This window comes from Atractosteus spatula, chromosome 16 (genome assembly GCF_055471065.1).
Source record: "Atractosteus spatula isolate fAtrSpa1 chromosome 16, fAtrSpa1.hap1, whole genome shotgun sequence".
Lineage (NCBI taxonomy): Eukaryota > Metazoa > Chordata > Actinopteri > Semionotiformes > Lepisosteidae > Atractosteus > Atractosteus spatula.
The window spans coordinates 7,629,823-7,655,565 of NC_142721.1; the positions used below are offsets into that span (position 1 = coordinate 7,629,823).

Here is a 25,743-nt window from a genome sequence, read left to right on the forward strand (position 1 = left end):
TACTCAAAATGCAAAATAAATGGTCTTAAATCACCTCAGCTAAACCACAATGTAATACTTAAATCATTCCTATACCAGTAATCTCTTATTTTATGTATTAAAATATATATTTATTAAATAAAAACAAAAACAGTATTGTACATAATGCATATTATACAATTTGAAGATTGTACATTATTTCTTCTATCACAGACATTTAGTCTGCATTACCACACTTGGTGTCTTATACTGTAGACACCTGATAAGTGCTGCCTCACTTTCATCTTTGAGAAGCACCATCATACACTGCTTAAACACCATGGAAAACAACTATTTTCTAAAGATGTGCATAGCCAGCCTTTGAAGTTATTATGGACACATTACACAGTTTTAAAATGATGGGCTGAATCCTGCAAATGGAAAAATGCAGTGTGCAATTTGCTTAAACAGGCTAATGCAACTCTATTCCCTAGTTTGCCTGTGCTGTTGCCACAGCTCTTCCAAGTATAGCAGCACACAAGGCTGATCTTGTCTGCACGGATTTGCATCTAGATGCATAAAGGATGGATTTTATTATATTGACATTGACTTTTAGGGGCATGCTTGAGTACTTAAATATTGTATTTATGCTCAGGATTATTCTGCCAAAGCTCTCTAAAGGGCATAGACCTTTGCTTGAGTGCAATAGCTCTTTAAGGACCTTTAATTCATTCCAAGAATCAAAATGATCAACTTTTTACTCAAGTCAGAATAGTTAACTGATGTATTGAAAATAAAAAAAACATAATTCAACATTGACGCCTCACTGTTAAAAAGATTTTTATTGTACTCATTTTTACCGTGACCTTCTAGACAAGTGTTTGTTTTATATATAAGGTTTTTTATTTTTCTGATTGTTTAAAATAAACCTTGAAAAATGATGTTATTATTAGAATCTGCAATATATTGAAAGTGTAAAGCTATGCAAAAGTATGAAGCTTAAAATATCAAATTGTTTATCTACAAAATAGTTTTCTTCTATTTTAGCCCATAAAGTAATTTGTAAGTTAAAAGCTTGACATTTAAGTAAACGGAGTACAGTGTTCATGGGGCTATACGCAGATTACCATTAGTTTGGTAACACTGTTTACCTATAGGTCAGCTCATACTTTTTAATACATATTATACTTTTGCTTGAATGAAACTGATAATTGTTTTTTTTTCATTTTGCTGAATTCCTCAATTATTTTCATGAAATGGTTTATTCATGCTTATAGCAAACTTTATTGAAGACTTTATTTATTAACTAAGAGGCCATTCATTCTTTATTATTGAATATTTTTTCAACAGAAGTGATCATGCTCATGTCTGTACTACAGAGTCCAATTTCATGATGTTAAGCAATGTATCAGCTAGAAATCAGATCAAAGACAAACACAGACGACTCTTCTGCAGGAGCAAATACAGAATTACTTCTAAGTAACAAGTTTAATTTCACTTCAGAATTTTGTACAGTAAATCCAACAGCCTTTACAGATGTGCAAACAGCAGATACGATACAGGGTTTTTTTAGTTTGGCAGAGTAGGATTGAGCCACAACTCCGTATGAGTATTAAGGCTTTTACAGTACATTCAGTTATTGCAAAGTTAAATCCAGTTGTTTTTAATTATCAGGTGTACTCATTTTTCCATAATATGTCTGTTACATATAGTTTACCTTTACAGAAAGAAATATCTACCAACAGTAATCCATCCCTGTATTACAAAAAATGTGTATTACTGGTCAATTCAACAACAAAAATTTGCAAACGAGATGTGAACCCTTTCTTTAAGCTCTGCTTATACTTTTTTAAACAAGATATTTAATTACAAAAACTAAAAGAATGCCTGAACAGGATGTTAAAAATGTAACCAAAGATACAGCATGTACAATCGCATACAGTATAATACAATAAGATACATATAGTAAACTCCATTTCTGAATGCAAAGACCCATGTGGTAATTATTTGTATCAAACATTCCACTAATGATAAGTTACTCCTCCAGTGCGCCGGGAATTCATTTTGCTAAATTATTCAAGAGTTTGAAAAATATGTAGCTTAATTCTTTTGGTTTAAAATTGTGTTACTTAAGGTGGTGTCAATATTTAACCTAAGCAAAGACATTTTAAAGCTCCGGTAAATTATTACATGTAGTCCGTCTAAGAATAAAGCTATCTACAAATAGGGTTCATAGAAAAAAAGTAGTGTGGTACATGTGGCAGGTGCATACAGCACATTTTTCCTCCAGAATATTGGCTTACAAGTACAGTAAGTCAAAACATAGAGAATATAAAAAAATCACTCTAGTTCTCACACAATAACAATACTGAAATTAAACCACATTTGCAAGACAATCAACAATGTGAAAAATCAATTTACCACGTGATGCACACCAGTTTTCCTTATGAGCATCCCAAAGGAATCGTTCTTTTGCATTATGTTATACACATCAGAAAATACAATCCATTGTTACATTAGAAGTAAAATACTCTAACATCCATCATTTTATTTCAGTCTTCACATGACTTTTATTTTAGAGAGCAGAAGACCTTCTGCTTAACAGTCAAACATGTTCTGGGCTGTTTCTTGTTTTTTTGTGCATTTATTATTTTTCTGGTTATATTGTATTGTGTTTTTTTTTCTTTTACAGTATTGTTTCCTTTGGCACTTGCTTTACATTATCAACTGATGCTACTTTCTCTGTGCGCTCTATGCTGTCTTTTTTGACTTTGCAGTGGCAGTATGTTTGGAGTTTTTGTGTCCAGGACTGTGGCTTGTAGGGATGGATGCCTTGTGCAGTTCCCCCTTCACTGAAAAGGAAGCCAGCTTTACTGTAGGTCCAAGGCTATGAGGACTGGACTCCCATTTGTCCTGCTGTGCTGTCCGCTTTGTATTTGCCAAGTTGGAACCTTTTCCACCTGTGGAGGGCTAGAAAAGGGAAATGAATAAATTCCACCAGTACTTACCTCATAAAAACTGAATTTATACTGTACTCTCTTTAACCATTTATGGCCTGTCAGGACCTGAAATTCCCCCTCGTAGAAAAAGTCTGAATCTGGGATTTTAAGAGGAGCTAGATTATTATTACTAGAAAACTAAGATTTTCAGTGAGAAATTACATTAGGCTGCATATTCAAAGTGCATACTGGTCAGAGGTCACCTCTCAGATGTGAATACATGATCCTACAGAATATGAGCACTTTTTACTATTCTTCTGCACAAAAATAAAAACTCAGGTCATGAAGGGTTAAAGGAATCAAAACAAATAGTTCTGCCATCTATGTGCAGGTACAGTATTTGAAGATTTAGTTCTTCATTGGTTATACTGGTTCCATCTAGTGGTGAAACAAAGGAAACTGCTTCTCTTAAAAAAATTAACAAAAATAGATAACAAAGGAATCTTTTTTTCTTTGGGCTTTTTTGCTTCATATTTTAGGATGAAAAGCTACACTTCTGAAACACATTATACAGCAATTAGAAGTCTACTTTTGTGTTATTCTGTAAAACCAAATAGTTTCACTTTTTAAATAGTATAACTTTATTGTAAAGGAACAAGTAAAGGTTTATTATGTGCTGAAAAGATAAAGAAAACACAACGTTTCAGCTGTGGAGCCTTCTTCGGGTGTCATTATTATAACATTATTGTATGTAAATCTTAGAAAAGCCCCAATCTGTATGTTATTTAATTGTTATCTAATTGTTAAACTCTGAACAATTAGAGTTCTAAGGGGGTGTGGGCTTTTAAGTGCCAGAAAAGTAAGACAAACAGCTCTATAGTTTCACACACAATATTTACCAGTTATAACACACACAGGTTGATATATGGTTTGTAGCAAACAAAGAGGGAAATACAGTATAATCAAACGGGGGAAAGCAGCATGGAAAAAAAAAGAATTTGAGGCCTAATTTGTTTAGAAGTTCAGAAGATGAAGACAAAAAAAGTGCCCCTGCTTCAGATTCTAAGATAAAGTTAAGTTTTAATAATATAAATATGTTGATAGACAGAAACCTTATTTATTAACATTCCATTTCATAATCTTTACAGTATGTTAATATACCGTGTTTTGAAAGCTGTTTTCAAAGAAGTAAAAAAGGTACTTACAGTGCTACAAGTTTTTAGAGTTGATCCATTCTTTTTCACAATGCCATTGGGTAATGAACTTGTAAGAGTCTTCTTTTTCTGTAGCTGTTTAGGTTGTACAAAGAAAATTGTTTAATAATCAGTAATAGAGCAGTAAAATGTACATTCAGGTTTATTATTTTTGCAGAATATTTCTGTAAGAGATTTTGCATTCTTGACTGTTTAAGGAACACTAAAATAAACAAACTAAAATAAACATATTGTGCCTTTCTCACCTCAACACTAACTTAAATAAGCAAATGACTTTAATTCTTTACAAGGTAAAGAATACTCTAGAACTGTTTCAATACACTGATTAAGTGTGGAATCAAGAATTTTGAAAAAGAAAATTCATCAACTTGTTTGTAAAGAAAAGGGACCACCTGAAGCTGAATATTAGTTTTAAAGTACATAGTGCTTATAAAATTAAATGGTCTATAATAATAGTACCTTTCCCCACCTAGTATCCCAAAGTACTTTACACACCTACTTTGGTGATGCAGAAGATCAGACAGAGAAGCAACTAATTGGTGAGATCATGCGACATACAACTTTATTGTAGTATGAAACGTGCAAACGTGCACAGTAGAGCAATATGATTTATTGTAAATACTAATTCAGACATTAGGCACTGTTGTTTGTCCATTGAAATGTGTTCACCGTGTAGCCATGTGTCGTGCTCCTTGGTGCAGTTTACCATAAAGTTGTTTCAGTAAGCTAAGAAGTGTTACTCCCTTCTACCCTCTCATTAAATCTCAGAAGCCACACAATGCTTGGCCTGGTCAGTACAGAAACTGGAGACCTCTAAAGAAAACGAGGTTGCAGCTACTGTATAAGAGGTGTTGTTATGTGGGTACAGGTGACACTCTTCCCTAAATACAAAAGTTGTGACTGGGAGCTTTGTGCCAGTGTAAGAACATGCATCTGATTAAACACTAAAGAAATGCCTTGACACCTTGGTTATTAAAGATTCCATGGCATTATTTGTAAGAATAGGGTCCAAGCTAAATTTTAATCTGGATTTACACAACCCAGCCTACCTAAAGATACTACTTAATTCAGCTGGTAAAACATTTTTCTCACTTCCCTATTTGATCTACTGTGTAGTGTGGCTTTTTCATAAGCACCCTAAAAGCTTAATTTTAAGTACGCTCTTAAAAAAGCAACTGGTCTGTTATTACAGAACTGTGATCCAGGCTCTGTTCTCAAATATGTGAAATGTTTTTAAGGCTTTTATTTTACCTGTTTAGTGGGAGTAGATGGTTTGCTACTTCCACTGTCAGTATCCATCTCTACGTTGAGATCTGAAGCACCATTACTGCCAGCTGAACTACACCTCTGATCTATCACATCCCTGGGCTGAAAGGCATCTTCCTGGGACGACTTCAGTGATAATCCATTGAGGTCATCTTGAAGACTGCCATTGTCTATGTCATCAGGGTCATCTCTGAACTGTTTCATCATCTCCAGTACATTAGAAGGCCTAGCTGGGGTGGATGTGTCACCCTATTATAATAATCCATCCAAATCATTAGATTACATTAAACTTCACACACATTGGGATTTCAGTCACTTACAAATTGACTGAAATTGAGCTACAAATTAAAGTAGCTAGCCATCTTAGAATATACTGTATAATAAAAGGCTACGTTTACCTGGATTTAAACTACAGTTCTTATTAAGTATTAACGACTTTAATTCCAAAATTAATTTGCGGTAAAAAATAAGTTTTTTGACTTAAGGGAAAAAGAAGTAACTTCGCTACACTATATAATAATAACATTAATTCAGTTCTGTTTTATTTTGTATTTATGTATACAGTATTGAAAATCAGATGAGTAAATGCACTTACCGTGATCCAAGGGTTATCCAAAAGTTCATTGGCTGTGAGGCGGTGAGCAGGATCGACTTTCATTAGACACTGCAACACATTTTTGGCTAAAGGAGGATGGAGAAACAATATGCATAAACAAAATGTACCTTATTTTAAAAATTAGAATCTGAGAAGGATGAATTGCCTTATGAGAACTAATCAAATGGACTCGGCTGACTTCACATTAGTTTGGAAATGCAACACATAGTTTAACTCCTAATTATTAATTGAAAATTCTAAATGATTATGCTAAACTCTCATGTTTTGTACAGGTATATGACACTTTTTTGAATGTTACCTTTTGAGTATGAAAAGACAATACATATTGGTAGAAAGTGTGTGCTTGCATAGACAATGAATGTATTTTAAAATGGAGAAACCACAAAACTTCGATGTTTACTGAGGTCAAAAGCACTGAGAACATAAGAAAGGTTACAAATGAGAGAAGGCCACAGTTTGGTGTTGGAAGTCCAGCTTCATGAGCTGGCTTGTGGCTTAAGTTCCTTCCATTACCCCAAGGTGATGGCTGTCCCAGAAGTATATGGCACAAGGTACAGTAGGACTCAACCTTGTTGAATGTGATGGGACACCAGTCTATTACAGAGCCTCACAGAAAGGGCATAGAAGAGCCAATCAAACCTATCCAGCATGCTTCTGTCAAAAACTCAAGCAAGGAGAGAGCATTCAGAATCTGTACACACAGCCTGAGGCTATAATTTAACCTAGTGTCCAGAGCGGCAATGTAGCAATGTTAATTGCCATGCCAATATATGGTTCTGGTTTCTTGTTGTGAAAAATAATGTCATGTTGACCATGTTGTTACAGCAACAACAGCAACATTATTCCTTTATCGTTTAAGAAGATAATGTGTGCCAATGATCACTCAAACTTGTATTAACATCCTGTTCCCTCTATCACATTCTGCAGCTCAGTTTTTAATAACTAATGAATCTTATTACCAATGACCAAAAAGTAGACTACAATGGAGTGGTCAGTGTTAATATTTAAAGATGTATAATGTATAAAGATGTATAAAGAGCTGATACCTAGCTCTTTAACCCAGCAGCACACCTACAGGAAAATTTAGATAGATGTGTACATCAATATCAGTCACTTCCAGGTCTGACATTTTCTCAAAAAAATGAATGTGGGAACATCACTTTGTACAACTACTGTATATGTCACACTGTCGCTATGTTTGAGTTAAAAATGCAAATAAACATATACTTATGTAAGGCAAAACTTCACAATTGAAAGTAATTGGATGATAGAAATGTACAGAATAAACCCAGTGTTACCTGATCAAATGTTTTCATTGAATCTGGGGTTGTGTTTCTTATGATGTTGTGTATGCATAAACTGTTCAGTCACAACGACTTACTGTATAACATACAATATGGGATTTTTAAAATAAGTTTCTAAGTTTCTAATAAGGATCCCTGTGCTGGATAACAGCATGATATGTACTTTCAAACAATATATTTAGCAATGTCTAACTACAACAAAGGAAACAAAGGAAAACTGTTTTCTCTTATGGTAAAACACACCTCCATCACTTATTGTCTTCCAGACTGGATCAGTGAAGTGTAAGTCTCCCTTTTTGATGAGTTCAAAAAGCCTCTCTTCGGAAGTCGCCATGAAAGGTGGATCACCACAGAGTCTGAGGGTAAGGTTTTTGGCATATGGTAAACCATAACAATATTAGAACCAATCATGTAATTAACAGTACAGACATAAAATATTATTATAAAGAATATTAGATAAAGCTCTGCTTGTTTTTTATTTGTACTTGTATTGAATTTTACTACATCAAAGCAATTGAATAGAGATCCACATATCACGTATTGGAAGGTTTTTTTTCATTTTTTCAAATGTGTATAAGTCACAACCCCATATCACAAACCAAACGTATGCACCAAGCACTTATGCTCTGTGAAGAGGAACAAGTGCGTACAGCATGTACATGATGACACCTATACTCCACACATCACACTGCTGACTGTAGTCATGAGCATTGATAACTTCTGGAGCTGTTGGCAGAAAAAGAAGAGACAACGATTAATCCAAGATTAATTAATTATAAGCTTTTAAAGAATGTTAAATGATTCCAATCCATTCTATACCAAACTTGACTAATACTCTAAATTATATTCCAAGAGGGTGAATGAAGAGAGAGGCAATTTAGATTAATCTGATCAATTACAAGTTAACAGCATTTTCCTTACTTGAGTTTTTGCATACACTTGATTAGGCTGCAGGGTTGTTTTTTTTTCTCATTTCTTCAACTCACATGTGATTTTTTCTCCATTAAAGAAAAGAACTTATATGAAATCACACTTATCCATGGATCTGTTTCCATAGCACAACATTAGTTTATAATCATCAAGGCAAGAAAAGTCTTGATGGAGAAAATCAAGAGTCTGAAACTTTCACTTAGGCAAGGCATTGCCTAACTGCAATGAAATTCCAAGTCAAAGTTATAACTTATAATAAATAATAAAACTGAATAGACTCCTTATTTTCTAGGCAGGAATCTTGAAATCACACTAACGAGAATTTCCCTCTGCAGCGTCATTATACCATCTGTGCTCTGACCGCTACAATTCAGATTGATTCCAGTTCAGTCACACAAAGGCTGCTTACTCAGTACTGCTTGCCATGAAACAAAATTAAATGGTTTTTCATATATGTATTATATCCTCTTAACTGTATCCTGATTGCCAACATCACTGATATGGTTTTCATATGTATAACCTTACAGAATTACAGCTCTTTATCATTCTTTATCAGTCTTTGATATCAAGGAGTAGTCCAAAATTGTTTCAACTCCAACACACTGAACACAAACAAAACTATTTTTAAACAATTTGCGTGTACTTACACCCTAGCATCTAAATAAAAAAACATTTGCTAGACTGATGCTAGGCTGTTAAAATAGTCCACGTGAAACGACTGTAATGCAGTGAATGAACTACGTGTCTTACCCATATAAACAGGCGTACCGCATGTTGCCTGCAACATGTTTTCACTGCCAACCCCACCTTTCTGCACCGCTAAACCAAAATCTGTCACCTGAAAACACAAAAGGCCAATCAGGAAAATGTAGCAGAAAACTAAAATGCTAAAATAATCTTAAATTTTTTATATAAAACATGAATCAAACTCCATATTTGGGCCCTACAGTTCTGACTACTGGCCTGTACATATTTTAGTTTTTATTTTGGCTGCCCTGTTATATATTAATTGCTAATTAACTGTTCATGAAAGCTCGCTTCAGATAACGGTACTGCTCTTTTTGTTGTACTTTTTCCAAATTTCACTGTTACTTTTCATGGATGGTTTCTATTCAGTGTTGTTTGACTATGAGATAAGATAAAAGCAAACGCTTTGAAAGCATAATGTTGGTTGGGTGACAAACCCTTTTGTTCACTCCACAATTTATGCTATAGGTACAACATACAGTGATTTGTGGCAGGTATTATAAATAAAAGTATAGCAAATACGTTCTAGAAATGACCAATCTCTTGCAGATAAGAAGTTTTTATTGCAGGTCACAAAGCTGGTGTCTTAAAGCACTGCAGCTGCATTTGATTTATATGTTACCCCGCTTTGATTTAATCCTGTGCTCCAGGTATACTGTAGAGCAGTGTCTAAGACAGAAGGTACTACATATATATTTTATCCTTAAAGGTGATCTAGATAAATTCTTGTAAAGTACTGTATGAAGAAGATGTAAATAACAACAGTTGCCCCATTGCTTTTATTCTTTTCTCACCTTAATGTTAAGCATCATTTCATTCCCGTTATCATTATGATTACTTTTAACTAAAATGTTCTCCAGTTTTAGGTCCCGGTGTACAATATCTGAAATAGAAGAACAGATTCTTGGCTAAATACTGTTGCTCCAAGAATTCCTGTCATAGTCAACAAGTGACATAGCCCAGATTCAAACCGGCAATATCTGATCTATCAAGCTCAATGTGTTCTTTAAATAAGCATGCTTAATGGTTGAGATACTAAAGTTTCTCTACTATTAACATTTGCAGAATAGATGTATAATATGACTGCATATAAATATAAAATACAGTCTTCACTGTGAGGCAACTGAAAGCTTGTCACATTAGTCTAAAGTAAACATTAGTATATGAGAATCGGAAGCTTAAGAATTTAAGCAACAATCTCTTTCTCCCACAAAACCATTAACATTAATGTGAGCAAATGGAACAGAAATTTTCTTCAGCAAAACATTATTTCCTTTCTTTTCACAAATGTATAATTCAGTATTGTAGAGAAGGCTTGAACTTGTGTGTGTAGAACGCCAAAAAAGATGTATTTTATTACGTGAGCAGTGAATACAGTACAAACTGTAAGAGTTAAAATGCTACAATGGATGCTGGCACTGGAAAATAAGTGTCAAAGTGTATGTAGTCCATGAAATGTGTGTCTGAATCTGTGATTTTAAGAATTACTAGGTAGTGAAGGGCATTTCAAGGCAAAGGCTGTCTGAAAGACATTATCTAGCTAAATAAAAATGAAGATTAAAAAATGTTAAAAGACAAACAAATAGTGAGACCTTGGTTTTCATCTGTGTAGTGCTAGTATAAAGCAAAATAATATATTTCAGTTTTTTTACACTGATTGCTGCAAAATTCAGGATTACCCTAGATGCAGTTTAGATATTCCTCTTGAGATAATGAGATATGAGCAGAGCTAATAGGCCAGTTATTACCTGTAAAAAATGAGCTTTTTATAACTTTGGAAAGATGGAACCTTAGTGATAGATAGTCACGAGCTGCTCGTGTGTTATCAATATAAAAAATCCAAGTAAAAGAGAATGTGCTTTTACAAGGCCTTCTATTAACATCACAAAGCAATGGAAATTAACTGTATATTTGGACGTGACATAATTAATATGCCATTTCTTATTTAAATATTTTATTACTCAGGCACTAGCAAAGCAAACATTCATCCTAACAATGCTCAGCTGGTGGTTTCATTTACTGTTAATTTACAAATAAGGCCTACAACCTCATGGGGACTTTTAGTATGAAAATGCACCTATTAATCAGTATTCTTCCCCTTCCAGCAGTAAATGACTCATTAGCTGCATGTAATAGTATCTCATTTTCAAGCAGTGTCCTAAATTACTTCTAAAGTGTATGCTAACAGTTTTGCTGAACTGGAGTTTTAAAAATGAAAAAGAAAAAAAGGCATATCATCTTTAAATAAACTCATCACACTCAATTAAAATTGACTGCAACATTTTTCGTGGCAGGCTGTTGCTCATTATTAGCTCATTATTAAAACCAGTGAGGTACTGTAATAACTTTAAGTCATAATGTAGCATCAGCTTTCTTATTATGAGATGTCAATGAATACAAATCTCAAGGGCTCCGTACATAGTGTTACCTATTAGCATTACAGCACTACATTTTTACATTTCCTTCTCAAATCTGTCTTAACACTACATAATAGATAAGAACATCTCGCTTTAGTTATTGATGTATAACTATACTGTCATTGTTAACATTTGTTCACTTTAATGAGAAAATATGAGCTGTATTAGTGATTCCATCCTGCACAATTAGAAAAAATGAAAAAGCAAAAAAAAAATATTTCTGCATATTGCACTGCAGGAAGAAAGCTCCATACTGTAGTTTCGTGTTCTCAATAGATTTTTTTGTAAAGTGTGTTCAAGTTTTTTTACTACAGCAGACTGTGAAACATAAATCTATAATTGAAGAATTATTACCATGACCTAATGTAAGAGCTGTTGTAGTATGGTAGCTGTAGCAGCACTTTAAGTCTTATTTTAGTCTACCCTCGAGTACTGAAAATACAACCTGAAATTCCTATTTTTATAAAAAAAATAATAGTAATAAATCAGATTTTTTTAGATTTCTGTTCATATACCTTGGTTTTCACTTCACAACAACATTATCTTCCTTGTTCTGTCTCTCAGACTTTTAAAAAAAATAGTATATTGTTACTACTACAGTACACTTGATGTACAGAATGTGTAACTTTTCAACAAATCAGTTTTACTGCCATTATAAAATACTTTATTAGATCCCCCCGCCCACAAAAATAATTACCCTTTTTATGTAGATATGCTATAGCTCCTGCTAAACTGCAAATTATGTGTCTTGTCTCATTTTCAGTAAAGCGTTTATTTTTCTGCAGAATTTCTTTCAGTTCACCTCCCTCGCAGAGTTCTGTCACCAGGTACATCCTCTGTAATCAGAATAAAGAATCGGAAGGGATTTAGTAGCTATTGATGTTTTCAGCCGTCTATTTTAAAACACCTATGTATTTACCTAAGACGTTGTTTTGGGATTTGCAATGTATCTTATTAAGATGTCATAATGTTTTTAAGTCTCTTTTAAAAGCATCCATTTTAAAATAAAAAAGAATTGAACTGGAAACACTGAGTGTGGTTTGGTTATTCTGAGGTTAAAAGAATGTCACTTTCTCATTTTCTCTGGTGGGAAACTAGCAGGTGGGAAATATTTATGAGGGGGGTAAGTGGGGATTTTGGGGGATGGGGGGGGGGGGTAGGTTTGCTGTCTGGGTGCAAAGATTGCATTCATTTTTTGTTATGTTGTATTTTTGCATTTGCCTTAAAATGAACTTTTTAGGCTTCTGTAAACGCAGCTGTTTGCTGATACTTACCTTTGGTGTTTCAAACACTTCTTCCAGATGTATGATGTGTTCATGGTTAACGCGCTTCAGTATGGTCACTTCTCGCTCCAGCATTTTGACAGCAGAGCTCCCAGCCTGCGTTAGAGAACACACTTCACTGTGCTTCTGCGTCTTGTTTTAAAGTGTCTGAACTGAAGAATATCTGAGTGTACTTTCAGTTTTTAACACAACTGAATGCAGAACACGGTATGTCAAGTGATTCATTACTCATAACTAATCTCTGCAACAACATTACAGCATTTTAAAAACCAAAAACTGCATAGTGCATAACTGATTTGAGTAGCAGAATGTAATACTACTACAGTGAAAACATATTATGAATATGTCAGGTTTTGACATGCAGGCACTTACCTTTTCTCTGTTCACCTTCTTGATTGCCCATTTCTTCTGCGTTTCAATGTGACTGGCTTCATGGACTACTCCAAAGCTACCCTGACCTAATTTCCTCCCAAATGTGTATATTTGCTATACAAGAAACAATACAGAAACAATAAAGGTACTTCACAGCAAATAAATTAACTTTGAAACAGATACAAAATACATTATCTGTATAAGCAGATTTTGGATCTGTTTTTTGCACCTTCAGCCAGTAAAGGTACAGTAGCACTGGATTTCAAAGTTCACACTTGCCATTTTAAAAACAGTTTCTGTTCTCTAGAAGTGCAAGATTATTTGCACTTAAATGCATTCAGTCTAAGTGTCTGGCTAAATGAGCTCCCTTAGGTATATGGTGCCCGAGATAATTACTGTAAATGTCATTGTACTGTACCTGGATAGCAGCTTCATCCTCCATTCGAGTGTGTGGCACCTTGTTCTCTGCACTGTTAGAACGCGTCCACTGGGAGGCCATTTTCTAAGCTTCAGAAACATGTATATTCTGCATCTAAGGATGAAACACAACACTGGTAAGTAAAACACACATACAAAACATAACCAACAAATAGAATCGTCACACACTTTCCTTAAACACACAAACGGAAACCTTCAAATAAGGTTATCTTTTAAAAAAAATTATGTTTTATTGTTCAATGTAATTGATTTAAAGCTTAAAATGAACTGCATCACAAGGGAGTAAAACTTGCATGCGAATCAAAGTTTAGTTTAGAAAGTTTATTAGATATAATAATCCAGAACTGCACAGTTCTGTACATTAAACAGTATAATTTATGAGTATTATTGACCTACATGAAGTAAGACGTATGATATAATGACAAATTATGAATATTAATTTTAATTAAAGGATTATGGTATAAAAGACAACTGTGCACAGAGTTGTTGTGCACAGCACAGAAATTTAATTCTTATAAAATTTTAATTCTTAATATTACGAGTAAATGGTAATCATGACTAAGACATTATTCAAAATGTTTTGTGTGTGTGCTTAGTACAAGTGTTTAAATATTAAATTAACTGCCTTTATCCATCAAAAACATACATAATTTTAGAAATGTGGTTTGTGTTCAAGCTTAAAATGTAAAAAAAAAACATTTCACAGGATTTCTTTTACAGTAATTTAACTTAAATGACCTTCCTTGAAAATCAATAACCAACCACTTCTACAGTATAAGCCATTGTGACACTATTACACTGCATGTCGGGTAATTTGGATCTCTTGACTCAATCAAGGCAAATTCTCAGAGACAATACAGTTTTCAATATTGTGTGCACAGCAAAGAACTGTGATGATTTTAAAATACTGTATAAACATATAAACAACTGTGCCATAAAAAATAGAACATTTATTGCAGTCATATCAAGGAAATGTATCTATGTGCATGTACAATAATATAACTTCAATAAAAGAAATCCACCAAATACATACATGAACAAAAAGGAAGTCCCGGGTTATCTTAGTTTCAGATAATTATTTAACTCTCAATACATAATTTTGAATATGTGGGTTATGTTTTATATACACTACAGAATTTGGTCTTCAGACTTTGATTTTTGTTAATAATGCCCAAATGAATGCAAATAAAACAATAGTTAATTGTCTCATTACAATATCTGATTAACAGGAATGGGTTTGAAACTGAAGATTGACACAGAACTACTATCAGGCATAAAAGGTTAAGTTTAAAAAGAAATTTGATCCAAAGTAAAGAATTCTAAGGTAACATGAATTAAGCAACTTTCCATGATGGTGTTCAATACCCTTTTTTACAAGATGTGCTGTTAAAATTTCCATCCTCTCTTTTTTCCTGTTTCAATAGATTTGCTTTATTCAAAGGGTCCACAAGTTGTGAGTGTTAGGTTAGAGTCTAAATGGCACATGTTATTTTAAGTACAATTTACTTAACGCTGGAAAAAGCATAAAAGTCAAATTCATTGTAAAGAAATTAACAAGTGATGAGTGAAAGCACCAGAGTGGATCTACCACATAGAAAGCAATTATCAGCAATTCAATGGTGTCTTTAACCTCTTTTTTCTCGCATGTTATCTTATCACTGACAAGACATTAATACCAAGCCTGTCTTTTAAATTATGGCACATCTGTTTGCAAATCAAAATTATCGTGACGGTCTCTGAAAATCAAAATACCCTCAATCAAAGTTAACTTGTGCCAGACAGCTCTGCATGGCAATTACATCCCAATACTTTGCTCTGCTGTAGTCTTCAGACGGAAAGCTCAGATCGGACAGGCTGTTTCACAGGGAGAGCGAACAGACAGATGAGGCAGGGAAGTGAGGAGTGAGAAGGTCTAGCCTTAGAAGAGGCAGGAGACCATTTATTGTGGGGTTTAAAGTTTACCAACAATAATGTCCATGAAGCTGAATTTAGTTTTACTGTAACCTGAAAGCAACGTCTGTTTCCTGCCCTTTCAAAATGTCATTTCACTGTAGGGGTTCCACTCTGTTATCTCAGACCCTTTTATGTCTGTTTGGAATGAAGGAAATGTACTGTATATTATCATTATACTGTGCAGCATGCTTACTAGTACACTGCTGTGCAGTTGTATCAACTGTGTTGCTTGTGCGGTTCATGTTAATGTACCTTACAGAATTAGTTTACCTGCATTTCCTATTATATGTATTCTGGTTCCCTGTTGTGTCTTCCATTTAGCCATGCTAACTAAGGGAGGAGGCAAAGCAAAAAACAGCCTCATAAAAGGCAAGTCAAAACTGAAAGAGGAAATGCCACAGGATTCACAGGTGTTTCAAAAACAAGAGTGGGCTCTATTATATAATGCTTCATCAACTGGCTTAATTGACACTTATTTATTTCCCATGCACAGTATATGTCCTTTAGTCCTTTTGTTACTTTTCTAACCTGTTTTCCAAAGCACAGCTATCATTGATATGCTGTAGTAAATGAACTATTTAAAATGTGAATATAAGAAAAATGACAGCAATGAATCACACAGATTGCACAGGTACAAAAGGCTACAAAGCATTAGGAAACTACAGGTTATGAAATGTGAACTTAAATGTATTCTGGAGATGTTCCAAAGTGAACAGTAATGTAATCTGCTGTCCATCTATACACTGGACCTTGGGGGAGTGCTTTATCCTGGTCCTCTCAGGATAAAACATAGTGGAAGTGATAAGTCAAGACACAAAATTGCAGGATGGAAACACAGACTTACCAAGGTGGGCAACAAATGGAGGATTCCATGCCAATTACTGTCTTTAAAACCTGTAAGACAGAAAAAAGAATAAATTCATCATTGGTTCATATCAATGAATAATTAAACATATTTTTACTTTTTATTTTATTTTGTTGATGGTGACTGAATGTTTTAAGATGCATTTTATGTCACGAAAGGTAAAAGAAAAAGCACAATGGAGACAAACAGCAGTTGCTGAACAGTACTCTTTTATCGTACCAAAGCCGAGCATTTCTTTTTTAGTTAGTGTTTTACTTTTACATTTCCTGCTTTAATAATTCAAATGTACAGTAGTGTGTGTTGTCAGTTTAAATAGAAGCATTCTTCAAAGTGCTTTAAATGCATTCCATTATACTTCTACTGACAGTTAAAAGAAAGCCTTAATTACATTTGCCGATGACAATGTATCACATTATTGAAAACTAAAATTAAATGCCTTCAGAGACTTGTACTGTAACATTCAGAATTAGTCAAATTTATGTTAGCAATGATTTGGTATAGTATATATCTTTAAATACTCTAATTCTACAGCAATATTAGGATTTCTGATACTAAATGTCTGCTACATTTCTATAATTCAGTTTTCATGAAGTGTTACAATTTTAATCAGTTGTTAGCATTATATTAGTATTTTCTGATATTGATATCAAATAAAATGTAAGAGTCTAAAAAATGTTTACTATGCCCATATTCCACATTTTACTATGTGGAAAATCTTACAGTAAGACATGTTACTGTGTGTCCTTATAAATTAATAATGGGAAAAATGAAGCAAGACTAAGATAGAATCCATTGTTCTTCCTCAGCCTTTACAGATCTCAAAGCAGCCAGCAGCAAGTAATTATAGCAGATTGTATGTCAGTAATCGATCCCCAGTATTTGTCGTTTCACTAACAAAACTGTCAAAAGCCCATTAGTGTTTATTTACTGATTGTTTGCAAAGGGAAACACACATTGTTTCCCTTGACTGCAAAAGAGAGGCAGTGTTTTGGTTGAAACACAAATCAAATGTGGCACTGGAGTGATGCCTGGACACACAGAGATAATTCTAGCTGTGGGTAGTTCCCTTTTCTTCTCTTGTGCACGCGCCTCTGACATTGGCTGTCTGTCTTTGTGGCAACAGTGAAGTGTAAACAACGTTTCCTGCCATATGGTACATTAACTTTATTACTTCCATTATTATCCTGCCCATAATGAAACAGTAAGAGCCTTATCGTTTTCAATCTAGCAGAACAGTGTGTGCTTATAGATTTACATTTTTAAGTGCTAATTAAAATGAAGGACCAGAGCAATGTAGGCAGAACCACACAGTAATTCTCTTGCCTGGAGGTATGCAATAAAACAACTTGAGGGGTGGCAACGTTTGGTCCACTGAAAAAAAGGCTGGCTGCAGTGCTAGGACTGCAGTCATCTGAAATTTACGGACAGAGAGATAAAACATTAATCTTTGCTGGATGTCAATTTACATAGTAGGAGGGGCTGGCAATCATCCTTCCATAAAACTATCATTCTTCTCTGTTGAGCAAACATACTTTCAGCTACTGCCTTTTTCTGTGCTTTACTTGACAGCATTTGTTAGAGTTTAACTTGTCTGTTTCTTTTTCAGACATACAGTACTGGAAGGCACAGGTTTTCTAACATGTACATTTTTTAAAAAAGCCTCACATTTAATTTAAATTCTTCCTTAGATACAATTTTCATAACACCGCCACCAGAGGGCGATTTCACTAACTAGAACAGCTAGGGCAAAGCTGACCCAAATCACTTTACAATGGAAATAATTTAAAGCCTCTTTATAACTTCCTGATACCTATACAGTTAAAGTGTCTACAGGTTTCCTTTCATCAACCAGACTGTTTCATCCACTTGATCTGCAGCTTAATTATTCATTGACATCAGGCTGTGATGACAAATTATAAACTGTAGAGCATTAATGAAGCGTGCAATTACATTACCAAAGAAATGAGGAATGCTAAGACTAAAAATCAGAAGCACTGCAAAGGAACATGGTTTATTATTTCTGGTTAAAATATTACATTTTTGTATCCTTATCATCGCATTTACTAATTGCTGTTTTATACTAGACAGAGCAGTCAAAATATCCAGTGTTGCTTCTGTCTGGTTTGTTTTCCATGATGAGTAAGCTAACTCTGCACCTAAACCTTATTAATTTCTTTCATGTGTTGCTTGCATATGATTTCATGCACACACAAATCAGAAAATAAATCTGGAAACTACAGCCATATTAAATATTTATAAACAGAATTTTTTAACAGATTTTTTCTGGTTTAAAAGGAGGTATTGTTCTGCAAAACACTGAATTCAAAAAGGCGGCCTTTAAAAAAGAGCTAAGTAACACCTTTGATATACAACACCATGTTATTCCTTTTACAAAAGGGAGTTGCTGCACTTACTAAATCATCAAGTTTCTATAAATGGAAGTACTCCTATGTTTGTCTACAGGAAAACACAGGTGTGAACAGAACCAACATGAACATTTGGAAAGAATTTATTACAGCATTTCTGTCCATTCCACTTTGACTAATGAGTTTCTACAGGTTTGAGAAACACTTTTTCTGAGAAACTGAATGAGAAACTGAATGTCAAGTACTTGCTTAGTATAGACCTCAACATGTTGCTAGGAGATAAGACTCAACAAATTAGAAAGTATGTTTATATTGAATTAATCAAGTTCCTGGCTAAATCCTGTAGAATGTCCTTTTTAAAGCTTTAGCAATTGCAAAAATGCATTGTTTACCATTTGTTTTAATTTTAAAAGTCACATTTGTAATACACTTTAAAAAGTATTTTAATGTGATGTCTGATAAAAATCATACAGAATACCTTATCTTTCTAAGATATGTAAATCTTACAAATACAAAAAAATAACATACAGTGCATACAAATACACGTAATATCAGTAAAGGAAAGTCATAAGTCAAGGAAATTAATACTACAAAGATGTCTGTTAGGGCTCTATCTCTATACAATGTTAACAAATAATTCTATACTGCTGCTTTACAGTAAGCTATTTTTTCAGAATGAAAAAGTATCTGCTTACTAGGATTATATTGATCTTACAAATACCTGTCTGGTATCATTTCATTAAAGGTATTTATTACATGAGGGACAGAAATGATTCAATGTCTCAGTTTCTCCTGATATTTTACGTTTATATTCACAGTACAAAACTCAGCTCAGAACACAGAACAGTGCGCTCTCACCCTAGCTTCTGATAGAAACATGATTCCCGTCAGAGAGATCAACTCAGATTGTTGACCAAAACAATACCGTGATGTGAGATTACAAGTTATAGGTTTTTTATTGGTTGCATATCAAGTCCGGTATAGAATCAAGTTAGTATTTCAACTATTCAGCTAAAGAAAAACAGATCCTTTAGACCACCTTCATGTGTGCATTTTGAAAACATTTTTAAACATTCAAAATTGAATAATATGTACATTATAAGTATGTAAAAGGTAAACAATTTTTTATTTTATAAATGCAAAACAAATATCAATACATGGTGAATAATTTCTTAGTATGTGGCATTATACTTAATATTTCTATCAACTGCTACTGTATATTTGTAAAAGGACAGGAGTGTATACAGTAGGTCATTGGGGGAAAATAGCAAAGACAAAATGAAACTAGCAGTGTTTTGCAGCCACAAAGACTAACTTTGAAATTCCAAAAGCCAAAGAAATTATTTCTTTTGTCTGAAATACACAGCTGCTTGAAACTCATATAATTATTTAAGCCTCATACAAGCAGCAATTAACTTCCAGCGACCTGTTCCAGCTAAATATAATTATCTGGCATGAAACCTGCATAATAATAGGTGTTTTAATGCTCACTGATGTTTAAAAAATTGAATATGCTCTCAGAATTGAAGTATGTCAATGGAATGTATTTTAGACGGTTTAACAAATACGTTTTTCTTCAGAGGCTCAACTCTTATCCAAAATGAACATTTATGCTTATAGACAAGTCAAGCATGAAGAAAAAAACTATATTATTTTATAAACATCTCAATCAGAGCATGGGTAAGTTGCCATTAAAAACTTGCATATTTTTGTGTTTAATACTCTACTTTCTTTAATTCAGTTTATCTACTCCTTAAATTGTATGCTGAATTTATTTTAATGTGTTTATTTTCAATGCACATCTAACCCTGGATGAGTTAAAAAAGTAAAATGTTCAATACAGGAATAATACAAAAACAAAATTTGCTGGAGTACCAAATTATATTTAATCACTATCATCTTGTAGTCTTTCACCCTGCCTTGGACTACACAGAAACACCACTAAGTTGTGATATTGTGATATGTTACATGTTACAGCCCCCACACTCAAACTGATTAGAATCAGCACAACATATTCTGTTATTCAGGGTAATGTTATATGACATTACTTTTAATTTCACTACACTCTTCCTTCATTTTACCAATAGTACTGTGCCAATGGCAAACTCACCTGATGCCAATCAATAATAAACACACACGATAATGAAATTTTACAACAAAGCTACACAGAAAATCAAAACAATAGCCTGAGGCTTATCACACTGAATGGGAATCAGGAGATCAAACGTGAGCACTGCTTGGGAAAACCAACATTGCTGTGGGCTCAATCAGTGTATTAACCATTTGCGTGTTCTATAATACATACTGTAATTGTAATTGTAATTGTTGTTTTCAAGTAAGGCATTTAGGCTCTTAATTAAGCCATTTAGCAAATTAAGGTCAAGCGCAATGACATAATAGTGACACTGGAGTGTGTGCCACAGTTTTAAGATACTCCTTCAGCATTACATTGCAAATACAATGGTGTTGGTATCCACTTTAAAACAATCAGCTGTTTTAAAGACGAGTAATCTATAGGACCATGTTAGGGGAACATTTATTCTTTTAATTACTTCATTAATATACAAGCTAATATTACTCCCTCCTTTGATCATTCTAACAAACAACATAATTACTTTGAAAGGTATGGTGTATACTGTATTATCTAAAACATATCAGTGTTAATCAAACATCCTCTGTACATTTGTTAAGAGATGCAGAAAGTATGAAAATATTCAAGAAGAGTGTAGTTTTTAAAAGTATCAAGGTGTCAAGACCAATTAATTTTATTTCACTATGAGCTTTGAAGCTCATTTGTTTTAATGACTAATCTCACATTAATTGCTCAATCTGTTCATTTCTTTATGGAAGCTATCCAAACACAGTTTATAGTTTAGTCTATCCAAAGCACCTTACATTTATATTTCTATCAAAGCTGATGATCAGATGACACAATTACAGTGAAACAAAATTTTACTCAATTTTAGAATTTTATACCAAAGAATCTAAAACATTTACAACATTTAATAAACTAGACATTATCTACTGTATATCACAGTATAATTGTGCTTTTGATTGAATTGATAGGGAATTGAGTTCTGGAATTGATAAAGTACTCAGTAAAGCCCATAATATAATGAGTTTTAAAACAGCAGGAAATGGAATATAAGATTAATCACATGAAGTCACACTTTTTTGTATTTCCAGTCTTTCATTTGAATGGTGCAGCACAGAGAAAACTGAAGTCATATGATTCTCTGATTAGTCTGCAATTCTGATCTTTCAAACATTCATAAACTACTGTATATCTAATCAAGGCATCTTCTAATTTGTAGGGAAAGGATAAACACTGGATACTATTTTAATGACATTTTTACTTTATGCAGAAATGCTTTGAGAGAAATACTGGTTGTTTTGGAAATTGGGCTTGAAAGCACAAAGTGTGATCATTTCATTAACTTTGACTAATGTGCCACTTTAGCTGTGGATTAGCTTTTCAAATAATTTCATTAATTCTGTACAGATTGGTTTAAACAGCCACAATATTTCAACAAGGGGATTATTATTCTGACAATTTTAATACTTTCTCCTAAATTAGAAACTATAAACTGTAACTACGACCTCTTTTAGAGATGTGTTAAAGGCTAGACTTTAGAAAGTGATGACTTCATTAAAACATAATTCTTTAAAAAAACAACATGGTAATGAAAAATCTTCCAGTCAAAATGTGTAAAACATAAGGTTTTGTAGTAGAATTCAAAGCTTTAGTTTCATGCATAAATATTTAGTCTCATAATTGGCAGTTGAGATAGAAACACTAAGTCATCATGTAAAAAAGCTCAACAATACAGAAAGGCAGTTTACAATTTATGCACAACTGATGTTTGATGTTTGGGTTCAAAACCCCACTTGTGGACAAAACATGTTTCATCTCAGACATGAAGAGTAAAATCAGGGTCATTATAACAATCCAGCAATATAAGCCTCACAATAAAATCAGCACATAAACAACAGCCAGTGTCTATAAGTACACAAATAATTTCATTAACTATCACATTTTAATATAAATTATGTACATTAAATGGTATAATTGTCTAGATTGTTCGGGATACAGATTAGACTGAATGGACTTGAGCTAGCATCTCTGACCAAGCTCCTTGAGTGCCACAATCCACCAGGCTTTGAACAGTAGGTAATCATTGTATTACCAATTTCGAAAGTCCTAAAACAATGTAATTGTGATCAAATGGCAGTAAAATGTTAAAACAAGTCATTTCAAAATCATTAGGTATAGAAACTGACAGCTATTAGGGAGAAGAGTTCCCTTAATTGAAATTATTACCTTGCTCAATTGATCAATAACTTTAAAGTTTTCCCAGTCTTTATAAACATGATGTAGCATGTACGGTAGTACTAAACTGGTGCTTTCTGACACCACATTTGTAGATGGGTAGACAAGAGGGCTAAATTTCCTGGTATTACAGTATATAAGTACATGTATTATTTGGTTATAAAACCAGAAAGAACAAAATACACTGTCCACAGAAGACTATTCGAGAAATTAAATGGACGAGGAGATTGATAATCAAGATGCAGAAAGTGTGCTGTATGATTCCACAAATGTAGTCTAACCACCTTCAACAGTAGCTGGTTATGAAGTGAATGAAAGAGGGAAGGAACAAAAAGTCATTCGCAAATAAGATATTAACACGTTCAAAAATAAATACTGTCTTTTAAACTAAACGGTTCAGTTGTGCTTTAAACCCGCACTCTAAAACTCCATATTAACTTTCTCCCCAAAATTAAGTTAAAACAGAACCGAGAGTATCTAAAGAGGTAATGATATCCAACTATTGATAGAACTTTCCTCTTGAAAGCTGACAAAAGCAAAAAGTGACAAAGATTTGTCACCCAGCCATAACACCGCCAAAACGTCTGGGGATCGTGGTCCTTTATAAACAATCTAAAATTAAAAATCTATTGAATACTTAAAAATATTAAATAACTTTAATAACTTACTACTTTTAATCGAAATACAGCATACTGTGTATCTATTGCTACTTGTAGCCGTCACTGTTGTTGTTTTTAAATCACTCTAAGCAACAAACAAACACGGTGCACTGTCCCCAGAGGAGCTACACTGCACAATTCCCAAGGACTGGGAATACCATACAGACCAGGCAGCCTATTCTGGTGAAGTAAACAACACTGCCAACACTGTCTGATCCCTCTTAACAAGATTAAAGCTAACTTTGTGACATTTAAACACGTTTTTTAGCGTTTAAAACCCTGTGACGATCTGTTTTCATTACCCTTTAACTGACTGTAAAACGACTGTAGCAGTAAGCTCTTCTCTCCAACGAAAGTCTTGGCTATATGCTTTCAGTGCACAGAGGAAAAGTATATTTGCAAGACCCATTACTGTCATTTCTGAGTGCTCTCTCGGCTGTTATTTTTAGGAAAGAAAAAAATAAAAGTAAAATATTCCTTGCAAATGGAAATTTGGTCACAACTGACTTACCCGGTAAAACGAAGGGATACAAATAACACTGTATAATTTACCACTTGCATAGCAAGAAGTGTCTAACTTTATAGTCAGCTTAACATCGGAATCATAAAAAATACTATCTAACTTATCTAGCTTCTGTTATCTAACTTCTATTGTTTGCGCTAATAAAAACAAAAAATAAAACACGAACTGTTCAGCAACAGTGGTTGTATTCTAATGGAAACTGTAATACGCCTATAGCGTTTGTTGCTATGGTAACCAGTGAAGTTGCTTTCACTAGAATAACTATTTTTATGTACAATAAACTTGTTTGTTCTTTCAAATATATATATATACACGTACCTTAATTGTAAAATATACCAGAATTTCAAAATTCGGGTCCTTGTGCTATATCCTTTGATATCTGTTGTCCTTTCAGACTCGTCTTCCAAACCAGACACACTTTCAGAAAGTATTAACTTGCGAATAGAGTAGATGAATGAACTACGGTAGCCGCAAAGTGACAAGACACGTTTACAATGAAGTGAAAGCGAAGGTCTAAGCTTTTACAGTAACATTAAAGACATTTTGAAGCCATCTGTAGGAAGAATATAAATACATATGGATACAAAAATGTTTATCGTTGAATATTTTGTATACCTTTATACTTCTGCTATGTACATTTGATTAAATATACTTTGTATAAAGAAAATGTTTTAATTACAATAGGTATTTAACCTTTTTGGTACCTGCTTTTTTGTATAACCTCTGTGGACAGTACCAGACTTTTTGGACCGGTAACAAACAGTAATCACTCCAGTCATCAAAACATTTGTCTTGAAAAGGTAACGATTTCTGGAAAACTATGTTGGTCTACAATACACCCACTAGAAATTGTCTAGTTTTCCATCATTGAGAAGTATTTTGAACAGCAGTGTTTTTCGCCCATTGATGTAGACACTTTTCTCGACTTATATTTCTATTGTCAGTCCCACGTATTAACTGTGGCATATTTTATTCTGAGGAGCATTTTTATTCCTGTTATTTTGCAGTCTACTGATATGGAAAAAAAAATTTCAAGTCAGGTTTTCTTTTTCTATTTTAATTTCTAAAAATAAGAGTTATCACACTATTCTTATACGGTTATCAAAGAAAGCATTTTAGAAAAACATCGCGTTTCTCAAGATATTTTGTGATGCAGACGTCTCCAAAGTATAAACTGCTACGTTTCCTTTGTACTGCCTTTGCACAGGATTAGGAGCACAATATTGTCTGGGCGGCAAGATGCGTGTTGTCTTTTTCCTAATAAAACTTTTTAAAAATATTATACTGTGTTATTTCTATGCACTTCAGTGAGGTCTCAGTAGAACACCCCTCCAAGGGTGGAAACAGCCAGTTACTTGCCTCCTGTAGTCTCTCGGAAACTGCATTCAGCTTTGCTCTTGGGCAGACAATTTTATTTGCATGAGGTACACAGTGACCTCTAGTGTCAGTCCTGAAAATCTGCTGCACTGGAAGCCAATTACAATTACCAAAGGAAAACAAAAGGATTGTTTATTCTCAGACCCAGAGGATGGAAGATGCAGTGCGTTAGTCACTTCTTCCCTT

At 33.7% G+C, this 25,743-nt stretch overlaps 1 protein-coding gene across 1 annotated transcript; it reads right to left on the reverse strand.

The window, feature by feature from the left end:
- Positions 1-1,436: 1,436 nt before the first annotated feature.
- On the reverse strand, positions 1,437-13,584 carry stk33 (serine/threonine kinase 33). The gene is made up of 12 exons (XM_088934763.1): positions 13,465-13,584; positions 13,047-13,160; positions 12,666-12,770; positions 12,089-12,227; positions 9,769-9,857; positions 8,978-9,065; positions 7,948-8,023; positions 7,541-7,653; positions 5,973-6,058; positions 5,363-5,626; positions 4,103-4,186; positions 1,437-2,928 (listed from the first exon to the last, which is right to left on the reverse strand). The coding sequence occupies exons 1-12, from the start codon at positions 13,543-13,545 to the stop codon at positions 2,710-2,712; spliced, it is 1,458 nt and encodes a 485-aa protein (XP_088790889.1). The 5' UTR covers positions 13,546-13,584; the 3' UTR covers positions 1,437-2,709.
- Between the last annotated feature and the right edge of the window lie 12,159 nt (positions 13,585-25,743).

Excerpts from the sequence above, each read along its gene's own strand:
- stk33 (XM_088934763.1), bottom strand. The coding sequence starts at position 13,545 with ATGGCCTCCCAGTGGACGCGTTCTAACAGTGCAGAGAACAAGGTGCCA. Across the intron at positions 13,161-13,464 it reads AGGATGAAGCTGCTATCCAG|CAAATATACACATTTGGGAG; the intron begins GTACAGTACAAT and ends TTTCTTGTATAG. Across the intron at positions 12,228-12,665 it reads AAGTGTTTGAAACACCAAAG|AGGATGTACCTGGTGACAGA; the intron begins GTAAGTATCAGC and ends TTCTGATTACAG.